General features: G+C 31.1%; 8 protein-coding genes across 8 annotated transcripts; 5 read left to right on the top strand and 3 right to left on the bottom strand.

The window, feature by feature from the left end:
- Positions 1 to 34: 34 nt before the first annotated feature.
- On the bottom strand, positions 35 to 976 carry cubi_02503 (uncharacterized protein; the record flags this gene model as incomplete). The annotated part of the gene is made up of 5 exons (XM_029019514.1): positions 35 to 223; positions 312 to 364; positions 422 to 606; positions 671 to 759; positions 899 to 976. 5 exons carry the CDS (start codon positions 974 to 976, stop codon positions 35 to 37), a joined length of 594 nt encoding a protein of 197 aa, XP_028874635.1.
- Positions 977 to 1332: 356 nt separating this feature from the next.
- On the bottom strand, positions 1333 to 8232 carry cubi_02502 (uncharacterized protein; the record flags this gene model as incomplete). Its single annotated transcript, XM_029019513.1, has 1 exon — positions 1333 to 8232. The coding sequence occupies one exon, from the start codon at positions 8230 to 8232 to the stop codon at positions 1333 to 1335; it is 6900 nt and encodes a 2299-aa protein (XP_028874634.1).
- A 605-nt stretch (positions 8233 to 8837) lies between these two features.
- cubi_02501 (pyrroline-5-carboxylatase) lies at positions 8838 to 9792 on the top strand (the record flags this gene model as incomplete). The annotated part of the gene is made up of 2 exons (XM_029019512.1): positions 8838 to 8859; positions 8960 to 9792. The coding sequence occupies 2 exons, from the start codon at positions 8838 to 8840 to the stop codon at positions 9790 to 9792; spliced, it is 855 nt and encodes a 284-aa protein (XP_028874633.1).
- A 1584-nt stretch (positions 9793 to 11376) lies between these two features.
- On the top strand, positions 11377 to 12855 carry cubi_02500 (uncharacterized protein; the record flags this gene model as incomplete). Its single annotated transcript, XM_029019511.1, has 1 exon — positions 11377 to 12855. The coding sequence occupies one exon, from the start codon at positions 11377 to 11379 to the stop codon at positions 12853 to 12855; it is 1479 nt and encodes a 492-aa protein (XP_028874632.1).
- Positions 12856 to 13433: 578 nt separating this feature from the next.
- On the bottom strand, positions 13434 to 15167 carry cubi_02499 (uncharacterized protein; the record flags this gene model as incomplete). The annotated part of the gene is made up of 1 exon (XM_029019510.1): positions 13434 to 15167. The coding sequence occupies one exon, from the start codon at positions 15165 to 15167 to the stop codon at positions 13434 to 13436; it is 1734 nt and encodes a 577-aa protein (XP_028874631.1).
- Positions 15168 to 15780: 613 nt separating this feature from the next.
- cubi_02498 (uncharacterized protein) lies at positions 15781 to 16413 on the top strand (the record flags this gene model as incomplete). Its single annotated transcript, XM_029019509.1, has 1 exon — positions 15781 to 16413. One exon carries the CDS (start codon positions 15781 to 15783, stop codon positions 16411 to 16413), a length of 633 nt encoding a protein of 210 aa, XP_028874630.1.
- Positions 16414 to 16730: 317 nt separating this feature from the next.
- On the top strand, positions 16731 to 17367 carry cubi_02497 (uncharacterized protein; the record flags this gene model as incomplete). The annotated part of the gene is made up of 4 exons (XM_029019508.1): positions 16731 to 16789; positions 16840 to 16940; positions 17018 to 17178; positions 17251 to 17367. 4 exons carry the CDS (start codon positions 16731 to 16733, stop codon positions 17365 to 17367), a joined length of 438 nt encoding a protein of 145 aa, XP_028874629.1.
- Positions 17368 to 17546: 179 nt separating this feature from the next.
- Positions 17547 to 18773, top strand: cubi_02496 (uncharacterized protein; the record flags this gene model as incomplete). The annotated part of the gene is made up of 1 exon (XM_029019507.1): positions 17547 to 18773. One exon carries the CDS (start codon positions 17547 to 17549, stop codon positions 18771 to 18773), a length of 1227 nt encoding a protein of 408 aa, XP_028874628.1.
- Positions 18774 to 19143: the final 370 nt, after the last annotated feature.

Here is a 19143-nt window from a genome sequence, read left to right as displayed (position 1 = left end):
TAAATAAGAGTGATAATAAGTAGGAAAACATTCATTAAAATGACTGAATGGATTTGTCTCTAAGTAATACAGATTTTTCGAATTTAATCAAAATGGTTGTACTATAGTTATTTGGAGTATCTTCGGTTGTATGAGCAGTAACATTTGCAGGGAATTCTGAGCTATCTAGAATTCCTGAAACTATTCCTGCAGCATATGCACCACAATTAATATGTTCAAGATCCTGAATTTAAAGAAGAAAAAAAATCAATTAATTCGTTAAAATTCTTGTCTTTTAAGGACATTCAAGATATGACAATATATTCACCTACCCTCGGAACAGAGATGAATTTATTTAAGAGAAGATTCTTGTCATTGATCATATCTAAACAAAGACGTTTAAATAAAAAGTTCTTAAACTTAGTAAAGTAATTTAACTTACATTCATCATCAGATTCTTGACCCTTAAGTAAATCTCCAGCATGCCCGAATAAGTATTTCCAACATTTTTGTGAAATAAAGGAAAGTATTTGAAGTATTCTGGTTTCTCTCTTTTGATGAGCTTTATCTCTAATGGTAATTAGCTCAACTATTTTATATCCAACAGAAATCCCCATTTCATGAAGTCTGCAAACAAATTATTTAATTAAGATGCTTAGAATGTCAATATTAATCAATTTAACCAACTTACTTATCTTCAAGTCGAATTCCTGGTTTTAAACAAGATAGGGAATACTGAACCATTTCCGAAAACAGAAATGCAAAGGAGCTTAAATTAATCTAAAATCAGGTAAATATAATTTATTTGTAAAGAAAATAATAATTAATAAATAAAAGAAATGACAATGTATACATAATATTTATAGATACATTTATAAATACATTTCTAAAACTTTTCCACCATATTTTGATAACTTACTTCAGATGAACATTTCATAATATTTCTTTCTAATGGTTGGGAAGCTCCTTTTTTGCCTTGTCTATCAATTCTCAGCATTTTCAATATTTATTTCAGGTGAATTATTGGATATATTTATTTATTTTCCAAATCTGTCACTTATTAGTGACTTAAATTAGATTAGAAAAGCTGCCTTGGTTTTATTTTATTATAAACCCAAACCCTTCAAGTTTCCATGATCTTGAAATAATTTTTTAATATACCGGTATATATAACAAATAAGGGTACCGGGGGGTACCTTTTATTGTGAAATTAATATTAGATTAGTGGGGCGGGGGAATTTTGACTAAACGGTTTAAATTTTTTTAATGTTTTTTTTTAGCTTGAAATTTTTTTTTCTGAGCAGATTTATGAGGAATTAGAAGGAGCTATTTAAGGCTGCTCTCATTTTGTGGTTAAATGAGTCCAAGCATGAGGATAATAGGCATAGAACAACTAATAACAAAGAAAATCAAATTCTGATAGGTAATTAAAGATTGGATATCTCTACTTGCTTCTGATGATTTATTGATTTGTACTTCCCATTTGTTATTCTTGTTATTGGATGAAATAAAAGGAATAAAATCGCTGATTTGGCTTTTACTAGAATTGCTTTCATGATCATTTTCAAAACCATAATAATATAGATCTTCATATTCATCGGAATATTCATCTCCATTCTGATATTCATACCAATTTTCTGCACTTTTGTTCATTACTGGCTTGGATTCAAAGCCAGAACTTTTACTAGAATTAAAATTCTCACCTGTTAAATATCCATATTTGGGTTGTTCATTAGAAATCACAACTTTATCCATTTTGAATTCAGGGAATGATTCTCCTGAGAAATCTGGTTGGTATTTATCCAAAAGTAAAGGTTCTTTATATTTTTTTGTTTCATTATTTGTTGTCTTTAAAATATGGCTAAAAACAATTGGCTTATTTTCAATATCATTTTCGCTTTTATTAATATTATTTGATATATCTTCAGATATAAAACTTGGAAAATCTTCGCTTTGTTCATCCTGGGTAACGATTTCAACCTTTCCAAGATACTCAAAATTTGAATTTTCGTCGATTAATACATCTTCTATTGTATTGTTTTTGGGTATTTCCTCTTCATTGATCATCTTTGCTGCAAATTCTCTCTTTGTCTCCTTGTTTAATAGTTTTACCATAGTCATATTTGAAAAGTTTCCTGCTTGAGGGAAGTGAACTCTAATATATTTAGTTATAATATTCTCAGAGTTCTTATCATTGTTTTCCTCAGCGTCTTTTGGAACATATGGAAGGTAATTTATTGGAATCTTAAATAAATGCTTTAAATCATTATGTTTAGCTTTATCATTACTATCTTTTTTATGAGATATTTTATTATTATGGCTGCTGTTTTTGTTAGTATTTAAATGTTTTCTAATATTACTATTGATGTTGTTTGAATCATCTTCATTAGGATTTTTTAGTTTCTTAATGTTATTTTTTATTTTACATTTATTCTTAATATTTGCTAAAGAACATTTTATTAATGAAAATTGGCAGGCAATTCTAAAAGGAGAATTATCTGAAAATTTCATGGGTTTAAAACTGAAACTTAAAATTCCTGGATTGATTTGATTCACCTTGAATCCAACTTGTTTCATTGGGCATCCATTTTCCAAAATAGTTAAAGGAGTACATTGAGGATTTTTATAACCATATATTAAATTATCCTCACATTTAGATTTCCAAATCTGACATTTTTCAGGCCAACTTGTTAAGCATTGACTATCAAATTGGTTTTGAATTTTGGTATTATTAACATCAATTTCATTTTGAATTAATAAATTTCTCATATTATTGTATTGTTGGATAGATTGTTGTTTCTTCATCATCAACTCTTGTTCTTCTATTTGTTGTTGTTGTTGATTGTAAAGCATATTTGAGACAGCATTCTGGCTAATTGCAGGTATCTGAGTAATTAGTTCAACATCTGAATTTGGTCTTTGAGCTACTTGTGAAATAAGTTCTCCAAGTCCATTTACTGCTGGATTTGGATCATTTCCTACAGCTTCTACCCAAGCTAAGGCCTGAGCAACTCCAGAAGAAAGCTGATCTCCTTCTACTTTACGGCTCATTGCAGCCTGAACTGCTTGTACTGAGTACTCCCAAGTACCTGACCCATGTATACTTTTATCTCTTTTATTAAGCTTACATTCACATAAAGCATTATTCATCTCTTTAGATGGCATTTTTAATGTATTTTGAAAAATCAAATGTTCGCTAGTTTCAATAATAACCATTCCACAATTCCCTGAAGATTTTGGATTAGAATTATAAGAATTACCTGGAAATGAGGATTTACTTCTAAAATCATCCGGAGAAATGTATTCTGATGAAGAGATATCCTGATTATCATATAATGATGTAGTGGCACAGAACATATCTGTTTTTGAAACATAAATAGCTTCACACGAAGGATCTTCAACTCTTAGAAAGCTTGGAGGTTTTTTTCTCCATCCTTTGGCAGATTTTTGTGGGACGCAACACTGCATTCCTTGCAATGTACAAACAACATGTGGGGAACCAACACCAGGAGGAGGTAATATACTTTGTTTTTCAAAGGCTCCACTTGGTCTTAAAGCACCTTTTTGATCTAAAAATCCTGAGTTGTATAGTGAAATACTTGTTTGTAAAATGTCATTAAGAGGAAATCTGGACAAAAATCCACTCATACTTTTAACTGCTACAGTAGAAGTAGAAAGTATTCCTGGCCAGTCTGAGTTTAAATTGCTATTAACTTGAGCAGAAGATTTTTGACTATTTTTCTGTGCATTACTAATTCCTTGTATTAATCTTTCTTCCATAGCTTGAGCATAAGCAATACTTGCAGAAACTGGACATCCTAGAGTTCCAGATTGAAAATTGGGTAAAGATACAGATCCTTGTTTATCTGGCATTAATATACAAGTGCCAATAATGCTTTCAGGACCTCTAAGAAATGCTCCATAAGAATAGTATCTACAGTCTGGAGTGTTACTACAAGATAAGATGCATTGTTCAATATTTTCTACTGGTATAGCCATTTCTAAAGAACTGTAGAATCTAGTTTCTTCTTCATAACACATATTTTTCGATAAATTTTGTTCTAAATTGTATTTATCATCATATTTGTGATCTTTATCTTCATTTTCATCAATGTAATACTGTCTATATGCATCGTCATACTCGTATTCGTGATCTTTTCCTTGGCTATTATATCTTTCATTGTACTGTCTATAGTGTTCATTACTTGAATGAACTAATCTGGAGACTTCAGTCACTTCCTTTGGATCTAAAACAACTCCTATTATCTCTGGACTATAATTAGATTCCTTATATTGTCTATTTTCGTTTTCTTCTTGTTGATCAAAACGTGAAGATGGAGAAGCTGAGTTAGGTTCTTGAACCCTTGATTTTGGGGAGGATGCAGTAGGGACAGTGAGGGTAGTGGGGTCAGTGAAAAAAAAAGAGGTGGGAGTAGTAGAAAAGGAAGTAGAGGAATTAATGGTAGTGTTAGCAGTATTTGTGGCATTAGAGGTAGTGGAAGTATTGGAAAAAGTGGTTGTATTTGAGTTTTTGAAGCTTGTTGAATTGGTATTAGTGGTATTCCCATCAGAAACAGATATCTGAGATTCTATGGTCATATTTGAAGAAGAAATATCTTTGCTTGGATCTGAAGAATTAGGACTGATATTGTTGGAAAAACCAGAGGTATTAGAAGAAGGATCTGTGGCATTGAAGAGATTTCCATCGACGGCAGTGACAGTATTGGTAGTGGTATTAATGGTAGTAGTAGTAGTAGTGGTAGAAGTAGTAGTAGTAGTAGTAGTAGTAGTAGTAGTAGTAGTAGTAGTGGAGGATGATGAAGAAGAAAAGGAACCTCCGGGTGGGAAATCGGCTTTAAAAACGGTATTACCATCCAAACCTGACTTGATCAAACTTTTTTCGATGCTTTCAATCCTGGCCATAATTGCATCCAAATCATTATCTTTATTACCACTCATTAGATTTGAATTCATGATCCTTTCATGAGAACCTGAGTCTGAAACAGAATTTGGGTTGGAGTTGTTCCCAGACCCCATTCCAAACATCAGGACACCATCAGGAGAATTATTCTCATTTTTAGAACTTTGACTTATATGAAGTTGCTGCTGTTGAGGTTTGAATATGATTGGACTTGAGTTAGCGAAAAGCTGCTCTAAGAAATTCCTTGATGGAAGCCTTTTAGGTGCACTATAAAGGATAGCAAGCTGGTCAAACGAGCTAGTTTTGTCCTTAGTAATACCTTGAATAATATTTAAAGCACCTATTGATTGAGCTAAAGCAATACCAGTACCTGAAAACAACTGTCTTTGTTGATTTATTCCAATTGATTCAACATTCTCTCCATTGACATATATTGCGTTGTTCAACTGAGGAACATTTGAAAAGTCTGAAGGCATTCCATTTTTGTTATTAATTGAACCCACACAAAAAGCGTACATTCCTGTCAAATCGTCGCAGGGAAAGTCTAAACTTCCATCCAGTTCCTGTCTACCGTTATTTCCTGTTGGTAAAGCAAATAATATTCCATTTTCTTTTGAAGTTCTTCTCATTATATGCCTCAAAATTCTTGGAGCAGCTCTATTCTCCTCTATTGTCTTTGAGTCAAACTTTAGAGGTAAAATAATATTTCTTGCTTTAGAAGATATGGCAGAATCTATTGCTGAAGCCACCTCGCTCAATGGAGCACCCTTTTTTGCACTATTCCAAACTTTATACCCAATACATTCAACATTTGCTTCTCCTGAAAGTACCATAGGACAAGCAACTCCTTCAGGAAATCTATCACAATCACATCCTGTTACATAAGCCATTGCAGTATCTTGACCTTGGTTAGTATCAATATTACTCAATAACCGAGCATACATTTCATATTCTCTGTTTGGTTGATCATTGAGATTTTGATTTTTTATATTTGGATCTGTTAGAGTTTTGTTTGTTTTTAATGAAGAATCTACTTCAAATAATCTCCTTTTTGGTGAGGGAGATCTAAAAGAATCATGGCTTTGGGTATTATAAGCGGATCCTGTATCTATATTATTCATCTGAAGAATTGTATCAAACCCTGTACCTATAAATGCATTGATTAAATTGATTTTTTCTCTTTGAGACTTAGTCATATTTTTCTGTACTTGTTCTGGAAGTTTGTCGATGAAACCCTCGGGATGGAAGGAAGTAATATCATTTGGATCATCAAATACACTGCCATTCATTTTTATATATGTAGTACCAACTGAGTTTCCATGAAACGGATTGTTAGATAATTTTGAAAACTGCGATAGTGGAGAATTAAAATGATTAACATTTGAATTGATTAAAGGTGGAGTGGAATATCTCATACTATTCCCAGATTTGTTAATCTCTGTTTGATTATTCTGGCTATTAACAAGTAAAGGTTGTTTTATACCACTTTCATTTTGTTTTGAAATAGTTTTTCTCATCCATTCTGAAGTTGTTGGAGAGTTGATTGTTGGTACTTTTATATCAGGATTATTCTTATTATTTGGATTAACTAAAGTTGGGTTAATTGTTTTAATACCATTTGCTGCATAATATGGTGGAGGTAAAGCGGATGAAGGAGAATTTTGCTGAGAAGCCGAGTTTTGCTTTCCCCAATTATCAATTGATTCAAAGACGCTCGGAGCTAACCCAGAGCCGGATTGAGAATGAATCCCTACCTTATTAGAATTACTGTTTGAGTTAGTTTGAGGAACACTATTAAACCCGACAATAGTATTATCGGTTGGATGAATACCATTATTATTTGAACTAGGATGAAAATTGCCTCCTTTAAAATTGTCACTTTGAATGTTTAGCTGACTATCATTTTCATATCCACCAACGACATTATTATTTCCTTGGGGAATGGGTTTATAACTCCAGCTCGATATTGATGGAGAATTATAGTAATTATTGTTAGTATTAAGCTGATTAATGTGATTATTGTAGCTGTATTCGGAGATCTTTTGCTCATTTTTGATAGCTGGGTTGCCGAAAGGAGGAGGAAGCTTAGAAGAAGAGTCACTCATTCCTTTGAAAATTACGGTTGCAATGTTCATTGCGAGGTCATTATCCAAGCTTACATCCTCTTTAGACATATCCACCGGGAGTATGGGAGATGTTTGATTCTTAAACTTCTGGGACAATTCTGTAATATTTTTTCCTTTGAGACTCATGCCAAGCAGGTACAATGGTGATATAGTTAATTTAGAATTACTATCAATTGGATCCATTTTCCCAAATATTGGATCTTCGATTTCCTGTGGAAACTCAGATTTAGCTTTATCCTCCTTATTTGAAAAATTGGATAGAAAGCTCAATGCATTCCAAACTGAAGATTGCCTTCCTCTTGAAAATGAGGATGAAGAAGGGTTATTGGAATTTGATGAAGAGGATGCAGTCGAAAAAATATTCAATCTATTTAGCATATTGGATGCCTCATTAAACTTTTTTAGAAAGTAGCCGTCCAGCTCTTTATATAATTTGGCTTCATCTGTCAAATAATCGATTTGTTGATTGTTAGTACCATTTCTTTGAATATCTTGAGAATTCAAAAAACGATTAAAATTTCCAAAACTATTAGGATTAATATTCCAATTCCACTTGTTGTTATTATAACTATCAACATATTTACCTTGATTTTCACTCGTAAATACTGACTGCTCACTTAACAAAGAATCTCTAGTACAATCAGCTTTGTTCAAAATATCAAGCTTCCTGATCAGTCTTAACCCTTCAGCCAAAGGAATTATACTACGTTCTTCGTACTCTTTAACACTAGACCTAACATCAATTATGAAAATCCCAAGTTTCTCATAAAATTCGACATATGAAAATGGTAACTCGGAAATTTCTGTATACTCATTTAATCTTTCAAAAAGTGAATCTGCCTCTTTTTCTCTATTAAGAGTATTTTCTGATAATAAGATACATATATATCTTGTAACTTTGAAACTCGTTAAGTAATCATTTTCTTTTACTACTGATTGTCTATTTTCTTTACTTTCTTGATAATAGTTACAGTTGTTTCCAATACAAATATCACCCACTCCTGCAATTGGATTTTTCATTTCGTTGAATAACACCGAAGGGATGGAAGTCACATATGCTACTGGGTCATCTTTTTTTTCCTGAATTTTCCCATCTATTTTTGTATCTATTGAATATGCTTTTTGGAAACTTATGATTAGATATTCTAATATCACAATACATACAGTTTTTAATACCAAGCTCTTCAAGTTGATCTTCATAAACATTTCAAATGCGGTAATTAACTTTCCTTCTTTTTTGTTTTAATAATTGATTTCTAATCTCTTGTTTCTTTTCTGTCAAGTTTTTTCTATTATATTTAACTTTTCTATCTTATCTCGGTCCTATAGTTGTCCATGTATACTTTTTTTCAAGTTAACTTATGATTAGTTGATTGAATATCTTTAACTTTTGAATCTGCTTTATTTACTAATTTTTAGCTTTTTTTGTTAATCATGTTCTTTTTATTTTCTCTACTTTTATTCCTTTCTTACATTAATTATCTTTGCTTCCTTTTTTTTATGATTATAAAAACTCTCGGAATTATGTAAATTAACTACTTTTCTTCTGCATGCAACATTTTCTGTTTATGATGTCATGCCCACTATTTTAAAAATTAATATACACGTGTCATACACATGTTTTGTAAACCGGTATTTGCATGCATTATTGTGGACAAGTTGCATGCAAAGTAAAAATAATTTGGGCGGGAAGTGTCAATATAATTTTTTAAAGATAAAAATGGATTTTTAAAAAATAAAGATATACTGAATATATGATGGTAGTTTTTGCCTTTTATTTTTAGTTAACACTTCACTTAAACAGATTTGAGATGTTATCAAAGAGAAAAATAGGTACGTTATTTTCAAATATTAGTATTATAATTGGAATACCTACTAATTAAAATAATTCTTTTCTTTACTTTAATAAAAATGATTTAAAAACACTATTTAGGTTTTATTGGGTGTGGAAATATTGCAAATGCGATTATATCTGGGTTTATATTATCTAAAAAAATAAAATCCAATCAAATTTTTCTACAAGATCCCGACAGAAATAACTTAGAAGCACTTAAAAAGAAATTTCCTGAAATTAATATCTCAGAAAGTCTTTTAAGTTTAGTGATTAATTCTGAATTAATATTTATATGTGTAAAACCACATATTTTAGGCCAGGTTTTAAATGAAATCAAAAATTTCAATATTGAAGCTGATTTCAAATCAGGAAACAAAGTTTTGATTTCAGTTTGTGCAGGAAAGACTATTGGTGATATATTAAGGGAATTTCAGTCTAATGATATACACTGCATTAGAGTAATGCCAAATTTAACCTTGTCAATTTGCCAAGGATCTTGGCTTTATCATGAAAATCCTGCTGCCCATTTTTCTAACTACAAACAAAACAACTCAAATGAAATTATTGAAATTTTAAGTTCATGTGGTACCGTTTATAACATTGATGAAAGTATCTTCTCACATTGCACTAGCATTAGTGGATGTGGCCCTGGATTCTTTTCTAATATTGCTCATCATTTCATTGAATCTGGAGTTAAGATAGGAATTCCTAAAGATCTTGCAAGAAAACTTGTCATAGAAACGATATATGGAACTTCCAAATTTCTTTTCGAATCATCTATTGAACCAAGAGTTTTCCAATCCAAAGTTTCTACTCCAGGAGGTTCCACTCAAGCGGGTATTGATGTACTTGAAGATCGGTTAATTGGAGACATTTTTCGAGATTGCCTTCAATCATCATTCGAGAGGTGCATTCAACTTAGTAAGAATTAAATCCAATTAAATACAAATTTTTAATTGGGTTATAAGTTGGCTTATTTTAACTGTCCGTTGCGTACGTTAGGGTTGTTAGTCTAGTGGTATGATTCATGTTTCGGGTACATGAGGTCCCGGGTTCGATTCCCGGATAACCCCCCTCTTTAATATTTGCGCCCGAGCGTTGATGGAGTTCATTCCTGATTTTATGGCCCCTGAATACTTGAATTTTCAGCATTAAGTAGTTTGGAAGTAATCTCTTTCGTACTTGAACTCTTTTCTAACTTAAAAAGTTGAACTTATAGAACTTCAAAAACTAATTTATTACTAAATGCAAACCATGAACTATTTATACCTTAATAATAGACTAACATTTAATATAGAGACAGTTTTTTGCCTACATAATAAAAATCCAAGAAAACTGTTCAAATGCTCAAATATACACCTGTACATAAGAAGATTCAATGGAATATCACTGAATAAATGAGAATTAAGATCAAAATTATAAAATAATTTCTAATCTGTCATATACCTAAATTGCCCATTTTATTTGCGTTCTAGTTGCAAATTAACATTAACTAAGTTTCAAAAAATTCTTGTATATGTGACATTGATCCAAGGAATTACAGGAAATCTGAAAGAAACAAACGATCTAACAGAACCAAAATATTAGTTAGTAACCACTTCATATCTCTATGCAGTAATTTAAAAATATTTAACATAGATATATAATGCTTCTAGATTTCTTTCTAACCCCAATTAATCTCGGTAAAAAAATCACATTAATATACTAATAAAGGCTATAAATGGTTGCAAACCAGAATCTTAAGATTGAGGGTTGCATTTTCTGCGTCCAGCAACAACACTGACGAATCTTCTGTTATATTGCTGTCTCTTCTTTGCTCTTCCAGTCAAAGCCTTCTTCTTTTCCTGCTTTTCAACACGAGGAGTCTGATTCTTTACTTTACCTGCACGAGCTAATGAACCGTGTGCCTTTGCCATATTTCAGAATTTAATAAAATAAAATTTACTTTAAAAATAATTAATTCTAATGATGGGAGAAAAAAGTCAACCCTTCTGTCAAGGACTATCTTTAAATTTTATTATTATTTATTTTTAAATATACGTAAAATAATTTGACTTCAACTAAATATCAACATTATTGTTTTAAGTCAATTATTATTTATATTTTTCTTAATATTATTGGGAGGTGCTTAAATATATTATTTTTGGGCTAATATGATTAAAGGCGTCTCAAAAACGAGACATGGCGCCCAACCATATGGCGCCACTTGAGAATTTATTTTGCATGTAATTTATTGAGCAAGTAAATAAATATTAAGGATTTAAATACAAAAAGTTGCCATTCAATTAAAAATCTAACACACCCAATCAAATGGATAGTAAAAGTCATATTTTAGAGGTAGTTTAATAAAATAACTTATATCAAAGTGTTATTTTTTTTTATTTGTTTAATTTTTGAATTTTTGACAAATTGTTCAAGAATGCAATGTATTGGATTTGGCGGTAACTTACTGAATGAGAAACAAAAGCAGAATCTAAAATTATTTGCAAGGGAATACTGTAATTTACGCTGACTAAATGGGTACAAATGAGGTGGAGCAACTTATATTAACATTAGGAAAGGAAATGGGAAAGGATGAGGAGGAAATGAAGAAATTTGTCGAGATAATTGTGAATAAGAACTGGTATGACAGAGTGGAGTTATTAAAGAGCATTACAAATGAGCAGTGGAAAACTATGAATATACCTTTAAGGCTAGTTGACATGATTAAAAAACGTGTATCTTCAGAGGTGAAAGAATTTGAAGTCGAAGAAGATTCTAATGAGGCAGCAAAACAAGTATTGAAAGAAAGTACGTGGGAATTTGAGTATTTGACACCAGAGAATCTAGAAATGTCTCCATCACTATATAATTCAATAGAATCTTTAGTAAACATTCCCAGGGACAAGTTGAAAGGAGTAACGGACCTATTATTTAAAATAATTGATTCAATTATTAAAGAACCAAGAAAGGGTAAGATCAGAAGAATTAAAATGAAGAATCCCAAATTTGCATCTACAGTTGGAAGCTTTGTTGAAGCTTTGAATGTACTTAAATCTGTAGGCTTTGTCCAAGTAAGCCTTAAAACAAGCGAAATCTTTGGAAATTCAGAGGATTGTAGTAATGAGGAACAAGAGGAATATATCGAACTTCCTGTTGCTTATATTTCTCGTCTAACTGATTGCCACCATCTACTAGCTATTTTCTGTGAGAGAAACAAAATTGATTACCCAAAGCTCGTTCCTTGTGATTTGAATTCAATTGATAACTCAAATGAAAACTCTGTTAAGATTTCTCACTTTAATCCATATGTTTCAAATATATCCTCGACCTCTGCCAGCTCAAATAATGAATTTTCTAGGAATTTGATGAAGTCTGCTATTGAGGAGAGAAGACAAATTGAATCCGAAATAAAGAAAAGGGAAAGAGATATGGAAAATGGGATTATAAATGAGTTTAATCCTCAAGATGATGGAAATATCATTTCCTCTAAACCTTTTGTTATTCATTCTTCAAATATACAAAAGTTTGACAACCTAGTCAAAGAAATTAATGACATAGACTCCCAAGAAGATTTGGATAATGATGTTACTTCTCATTTTGAACAATCTGAAATTCAAAGAATTAAGGATTCCATACTTGGTAAAGCTCCTGCATTCAAAAGTAGAACTAATGAGTATTTAAAGTCACTCTTAAAGAGGAAGGTTCACTCTCACTCATCAATTAGGGTGGTTTTTCCTGATAAATATATTCTACAGCTCCAATTTAGACCAAACAATACAACTTACGACCTCATACAGTCTGTTAAAGATTGCATAAATCCCAATATATCTTCTATGAATTGGTATGTTTACCAATCCCCTCCTATATTAAAGGTTAACCCAGATAAAAATCTGACTCTACTAAAAGCTGGGTTCGTTCCTAATGCTCAACTTTATTTTAAGCTAGAACTTCCACCTAATCACACTTTAAAGGGAAACTATATTAAGGCTCAGTTACTCAATGAAGATACATAAAACTATTTATATACACATTCAAAAGAAGAGAAGGGAGTCAAAATTAACCATGATTATTATTAAGAGATAATGGAAAACTCTAGAATTAAAAAAATATTGTCTGGAGTAATCTTATTTAGTTTTCAGAACCATTTTGTCCTTAGTAACAAGCCATAATAATCTAAGTGATCATGGTAATTAGTTTTAAAATTATCATCATTAGAGCAAATTTTGATTTGCTCTTGAATTTTTCTAATTGTATTTTAAATAAAATAATATCGGAAAAAACAATACTTGAAGTCATTTTTTCTTTAATTTCTATTTAAAATATGATAACTTTCAATTAACTTATAATTCTCCTCATTAATTAGTATATGGATACACATTGAAATAGGAGTGTGAGGCTGCTTTGTTTCACATTTAGGTAACGGAATTTTGACTCATCTACTTGAATACTTACATTAATTTGAATGAATTGAGTCTTTTTATTTCGGTAGTTACACTTGTATTGAAGAATGCGATTGAATCCCATTAGATTAAAAAACGAGAATTTAACATTCTATTTATTTCCATTTAGCAAAAATATTCTCTACATTCATTTAAAAGTGACTCAGAAAATCAGATGTGTTATGATTTCCATTGCAACTAGTAATTTTGGATCTTTCCCCTGACTTTTTTGGAGAGTTGGTACTTGATGATAATTTTGAATTTGACTCAGTCAATGTAGACATCATAACTAAATCACTTCTTGGGTGGAGGAGATTGTTTCCAATTAAGAAATTTTCCCCAGAAGATGTACAATTAGTTTCTTCAGAAGAATTCACGCTGCTTTTGATTTCCAAGAAACTTGCTGATGAATGCTTTAAGCCACAATCTTGCATAAATTCGTCCGTTGGTACCCTCCTTTTATTAATAATTCTTTCCTCTTCAATAGTTGAAGATGCGATAATATCTTCTTCCTGATCGCAAGTGTTATTTGTAGTTGGCCTGCTATTATTAATACTATCAATATTACTACTTTCAATGTAGTTGCTTGAAGCTAGACTACTTGAGCTTGCAATCCCGCTCAGCTCTCTGTTTCCAAAGAATGAGCTAAGTCTTCCTGCAGAATTGGATGATAAAATAGGAGGAGCTTGTGTTGAAGGAGTATCAGGAAGAGAGAAATGATTGTTTGAATATTTGTGACTTCTTGGAGAGTTCTTTGACTTACATGCTATTCTTTTATAATTTTCACTTCCATTAGTTGCTACCTCATAGTAATTACCTTTTGGGGTAGTTTTATTAATTACGATTGGAGTTTTGATATGGGAATTACTTTTTGACCCAACAACAGAATAACTGTTGGCGGACTTTGTCATAGATAATCCAATAAGATGATTGGAGATCTTTTCTTGAAGGTTATTAACACTTTCTGCCAATTTTGCGATATTTTTGACGCACTGATTCACCAACTCCTCTTGCCTCATTTTACTAGATGAACTATCTTTCTGACTCATTTTGATTGTCTGTATCTGTATTCTTAATTGTTCCGCTTGGGTTGCTATTTGAGTAATTACATTGTGATCATGTCTTCTTTCTTCAGTAATCTGCTTGAATTGATCCTTAAGCTCCCCAAAGTTTTCTTTAAGCTCATTTGTGGCTTGTATAGTTTTGTTCATCTTTCTTTGAATTTCATTTTTCAGTTGAGGAATGTCTTCATGTATTACCGATTGTATTGAATGAATGTCCTCCTTCATTTGTTTAATTGTAAAGCTCTGGTCATCATATGACTTTTTCATTATAGATAAATTTTCAACATCTCTTTTCAATGCTTCAACTTCGGTTTTGGTTTTCTCACTTTTAATCATTCTGTTATTTAAAGAATCAAATTCTATCTGTAAGCTTTCCAATTTTGAGATAATACTAGGAATATTAGAGTTCTGAATAGAATTTCTGCTATTTACAGTTTCAGATAATAAATGAAAATCATTTTTTAACTTTCTAATCTCGTTTTTCAACTCTCTCTCCTCCTGAACTCTGTATTCTTCCTTATTCTTCAAATCTTCAATTTCAGTGTGATATTTTCTCAGCTCACTAATTAAAAGAGTGTGTAACTGAAGTTGTTGTTTAAGCTTCTCAAATTGCGATTCCACATTTTCGATTGATAATATATCCAATTTCCCTTGTTCAATGTCAGAAAATCTTAGATGCAATGTTTGCATTTCATCTTTTATGCGATTAATCTCTTTTAAAACCTCCCCTATTGTTTCTCTTTGGTTACTCCTTGGAATAGCACTGTCAAAAGAGAAGATATGCATCCAGCTATTTCTTACTGCCTCACTAACTGTAGTCATCTTGAATTATATTCGATTAATTTACTTAATCAATATAATTGGTAGATCACTAAGGTTTTATTACCTTCAGTTTTAGTAAATAATTCCCTTCGTGTTATATTTAACTTGTTTTTATCTCCTCAATTTGACATTAGCTATATATCAAATGATTATTTTTTTTTAATATTTTCAAATCCAGACCTTCCCCCTAAACTTACTATCATTTAAAGATCTATGCAAATTCATATCAAGACTGCGTGTTACTAGTGTGTTAGGGGTTGCACGTCCTGTCGCTTCCTGGGTCGCCATATAACTAAATAATATTGAAATATTTATTATTTATAGAAAGATATGGTGGGTTTATTTTAAATTGGTTGGAGGATAATTATATACAATTTAGTTGTTTTCTTGAATAATTTAGATCTTTATAAGTGCCAATTCATAATAATTTCCATTTTATGGAACAAATTTTGTATTGATCCAAGTCTATTAGGTGAATGTGGGGACTTGTTTTAATTTGATAGCTCTAAATATTCCCTTATTTTAAAGTTTCTAATCAGTTACCTCGCCCCTAGATATTTCTAATAATGCTCATTTTTTATCTAGGGAAGGGTGCTGCCAACAAATAGTGAATATGAAAGAAACTTACATAGAATTAGCCTATCAAATTGGAAAAAGTTGGGAAACACTTTCGAAGTTTGTACAAAGATCCATTAATGCTATATCAAATTTACTTGCAACTCTTGAACTACATTTTGCCAATGATATCATTTGTAACCAAACTTCAGAGGAAACTCTTCAATCGAGCAAATTTATTGTAATAAATGACCTTTTAACTAGAATCAAAAATTTGTCTGTGGAATTAAGTAGCTATGTTAAACAGTTTTTCAAAGAACACCTTTCAAATCTTGATAAAACAATAAAGTGGATAAATGATGAATATTCAACTTTTAGCCATTATAATTCTGATAAAGATGCCCAAGTAGCTAGCATGAAACGAGTCCAAGTGTTACATAACTCTTTAAAACTTTGCACTTTAATTAAATCCAATTACAACTTTGTTTTGAATTTTACTTCTATAATTACAGCAAACATTGATGATTATGTTCAACAAAAACTCATCAGGCCAACAACAAGTTATTCAAAAGACTCTTCAAATTGTATTGATAAGAAAGTTCTTGAAGAAATTTCCAAGATTACAAGCTTTAATTGCTACAATTGCCAACCCGAATTAATATCAATCTCAAATTATTTAGAAAAAAATTGACCAGGAACAAAATCCATTTAGTAAAAACTGGTCGCCTATCCGTTCTAGATTTCTCACCAATTATTATTTTATTTACTACGTGTTTGTCCACATAAATGCAAGGCATTTGCAAGGTCACATGCAAAAGTATTGCATATACCGGTGCACTACCATTTGTTAGAAGGCGCCATTTTTTTTTTTAATAGATAGTAAAAAGTATAAAAAAGTCTTTAAAGAATAGGTATTATTCATTTTAAATCACTAAGTTTTGACTTAAATATTTAAAATCTGAACTATTTGATACAATATTAAGATTTTTCCCTTGATTTGTAATTTTCATGGATTCCCAACGATTTCAAGTTTTTGTACAAGGGGTGAACCAGGTATTTGCCACATGGTAAGTTAGATTTTTGTTATGCTTTTTTGATTAATTGTAAAAATTTGAAGGACTATTTTGAATCTTTCTGTGGAAGGAGGATGGTCAGGAAGATTTGCTAACAAGAAACGTGATGAATTAATTCAAGAAGTGATAATGGCTTTTCAATCAGGTAAGTAAAAACGACTTTTTACATTGAGTACTAAGGATGAGGAAAACTGAAAATTTTACTATCTAATAAAATTACAGGAAGAAAGTTGAATTCAAATGATTTAGCCAATTTCTTAATGGAAGCAATGGAAACGAGATTTTCTACTATAGTAGAGGACGACAGTGATTTGGAAGTGGCTGAACTAATTTGTGAAATGTATAATCAATGTTCAAAGGGAGATTACTCTTTAGTCGAAAAGGTAAGCATTTATGGCGAGCTTTAAGTGGAGCTCTTGATACATTTGATCATTTTAATTCAATTTATTCTTTAGATAATGAATATTCAAAAAGCACCGCTGGAGAATTGCAAGATGCAATCATACATTGTAGATGATAATGGAATGAATTTAAGTGATATAGATACAGATGAGAGTGGAGAGGAAATTTGAAGTTGGTTATAATTAAGATTGATAGGTATTTTACAGGTTAAAATTTAAAGAAAATGTCTTTTTTCCCTTAAATTGAAATATTTCAATTTTAATTCTGTGTGTTCACACGGCGTCTAAACATAATTAATTAGAAAAAAGTTGAATTTACTGAAAACTCAATTAAAAAGGGGAAATTTCTAATGCCAAAATCAGAGTTTGTAGTCAACTGGAATTCTCTATTAAATAGTGAAGATAGTAATGACGAGAAGGCTAAAAGTGATAGCTCCAATACTGGTGAAGATGGGTCAAGTGGAAGTGAAAGTAAACACTCTAGTGACAATGAGAATAAAGAAGAAAAAAATGTGAATGAAACCCGTCAAAAGAATACAAATAATGAACTAAATGACAAAGTAGAAGCAGTAAACAAACGTGAAATCAAAATAGTAAATGTAACTTTATTGGAGGTATTTTCAAAGCTGAACCTTAAAGCAAAAAGGAATCTATTTGACTTTGTGGAGGACAGATATTTATTAGAATTAAGGGTTGCTTGTAAGTTATTAAATCGATATTGTGATGGCTATATTAGATATTCTTTAAAGAATTGTTATTTCTTTAACGTTTCACTAACTAGAATGACAATGGATTTCTGGTTTGCAGCAATGAGATTCTTCTTTTTAGAGGCTGCAAGAAACTTACCCCTAAATAGAGTAAAATACGGCCCAATAGTAGCAGCTTTAAAACATAACCACAAAATATTACCAGTTTCTGTAGATCAGATGAAGTCTCATGTTGTGGTGACCTTAGATAAACTTTTACCTGAGCATATAGTTTTCTGTGATCATCTACATCCCCAACCACACACCTGCGATACTAGGCTGGAAATAAAGGGACAATCAAAGGTTTTTTTTGATGAAATCGATATTATCAAGTTTGTGAAACATTACTACATGCACCTGGAAGTCATGGATGATGAATTAATTAGAGGGAGTAGACAGTTAACGAAGTACCGTATTGCAATGTATTTCTATGAATTTCTTAAGTCAATAAAGATGCTTACTGAAAAAGGAAATGGTGTTTTCAAACTTTCCAGAATTGAGTATCTCGTAAATACAGGCACTATTTTAAGACATAGAATTTGGCACCAACTCTACGCATCTTGGGGTAGCTCCATTAACATTAAGAAGCCAAATGAAGGTAGCTCAAAGAACGAAGATAATAATTCAAGCAATAAATCTTCAGAAAATCATGCTTCTTTTTCTGAAAGTAAACCAAAAAGGCTTTCTGATGGTCCTAGTAGAATTACGAAAACATCCGCCAATAAACCTACAACCTCAAATACTCAAAACCAAAATGGATCAAACAACCCAGATGATCTTGTCATTGAAGTTTTCCTAACAATTGCTGACCATTTCCAGTGGGATAGCTAACCCAAATAATTCTAAAATTTTAAAATTTTTTTTTATAATTTTATTTTTTTCCGTACAATTTGTTTTTCTTCCACGTAATTTACCCAAATTTCTATACCGGTGTAATTTTGTTTATTGTTAATATACATGCAAATTAATTAATTTTTTTTTTACGTGTTAACTGCATGCATGCAGTTTTTTTTAATGTGGACAATCAGATTATTTAGGTAAGGGCATTTGGTTCAAGTATTAAAATTTCAAAAAATGTGGAAGAAAATTAAATTAATGAAGAAGATAAGTTAATTAATTTAAAGATTTGGAATTTTTGGACAAAATAATGATAATTGTGGGAAAATTAATGTAATGATAAATATGAGCGGAAAACTAGCTA

The sequence above is a fragment of the Cryptosporidium ubiquitum genome, assembly GCF_001865345.1.
Source record: "Cryptosporidium ubiquitum isolate 39726 chromosome Unknown contig_4, whole genome shotgun sequence".
Taxonomy (NCBI): domain Eukaryota; phylum Apicomplexa; class Conoidasida; order Eucoccidiorida; family Cryptosporidiidae; genus Cryptosporidium; species Cryptosporidium ubiquitum.
This window is presented reverse-complemented; position numbering and strand designations above follow the sequence as displayed.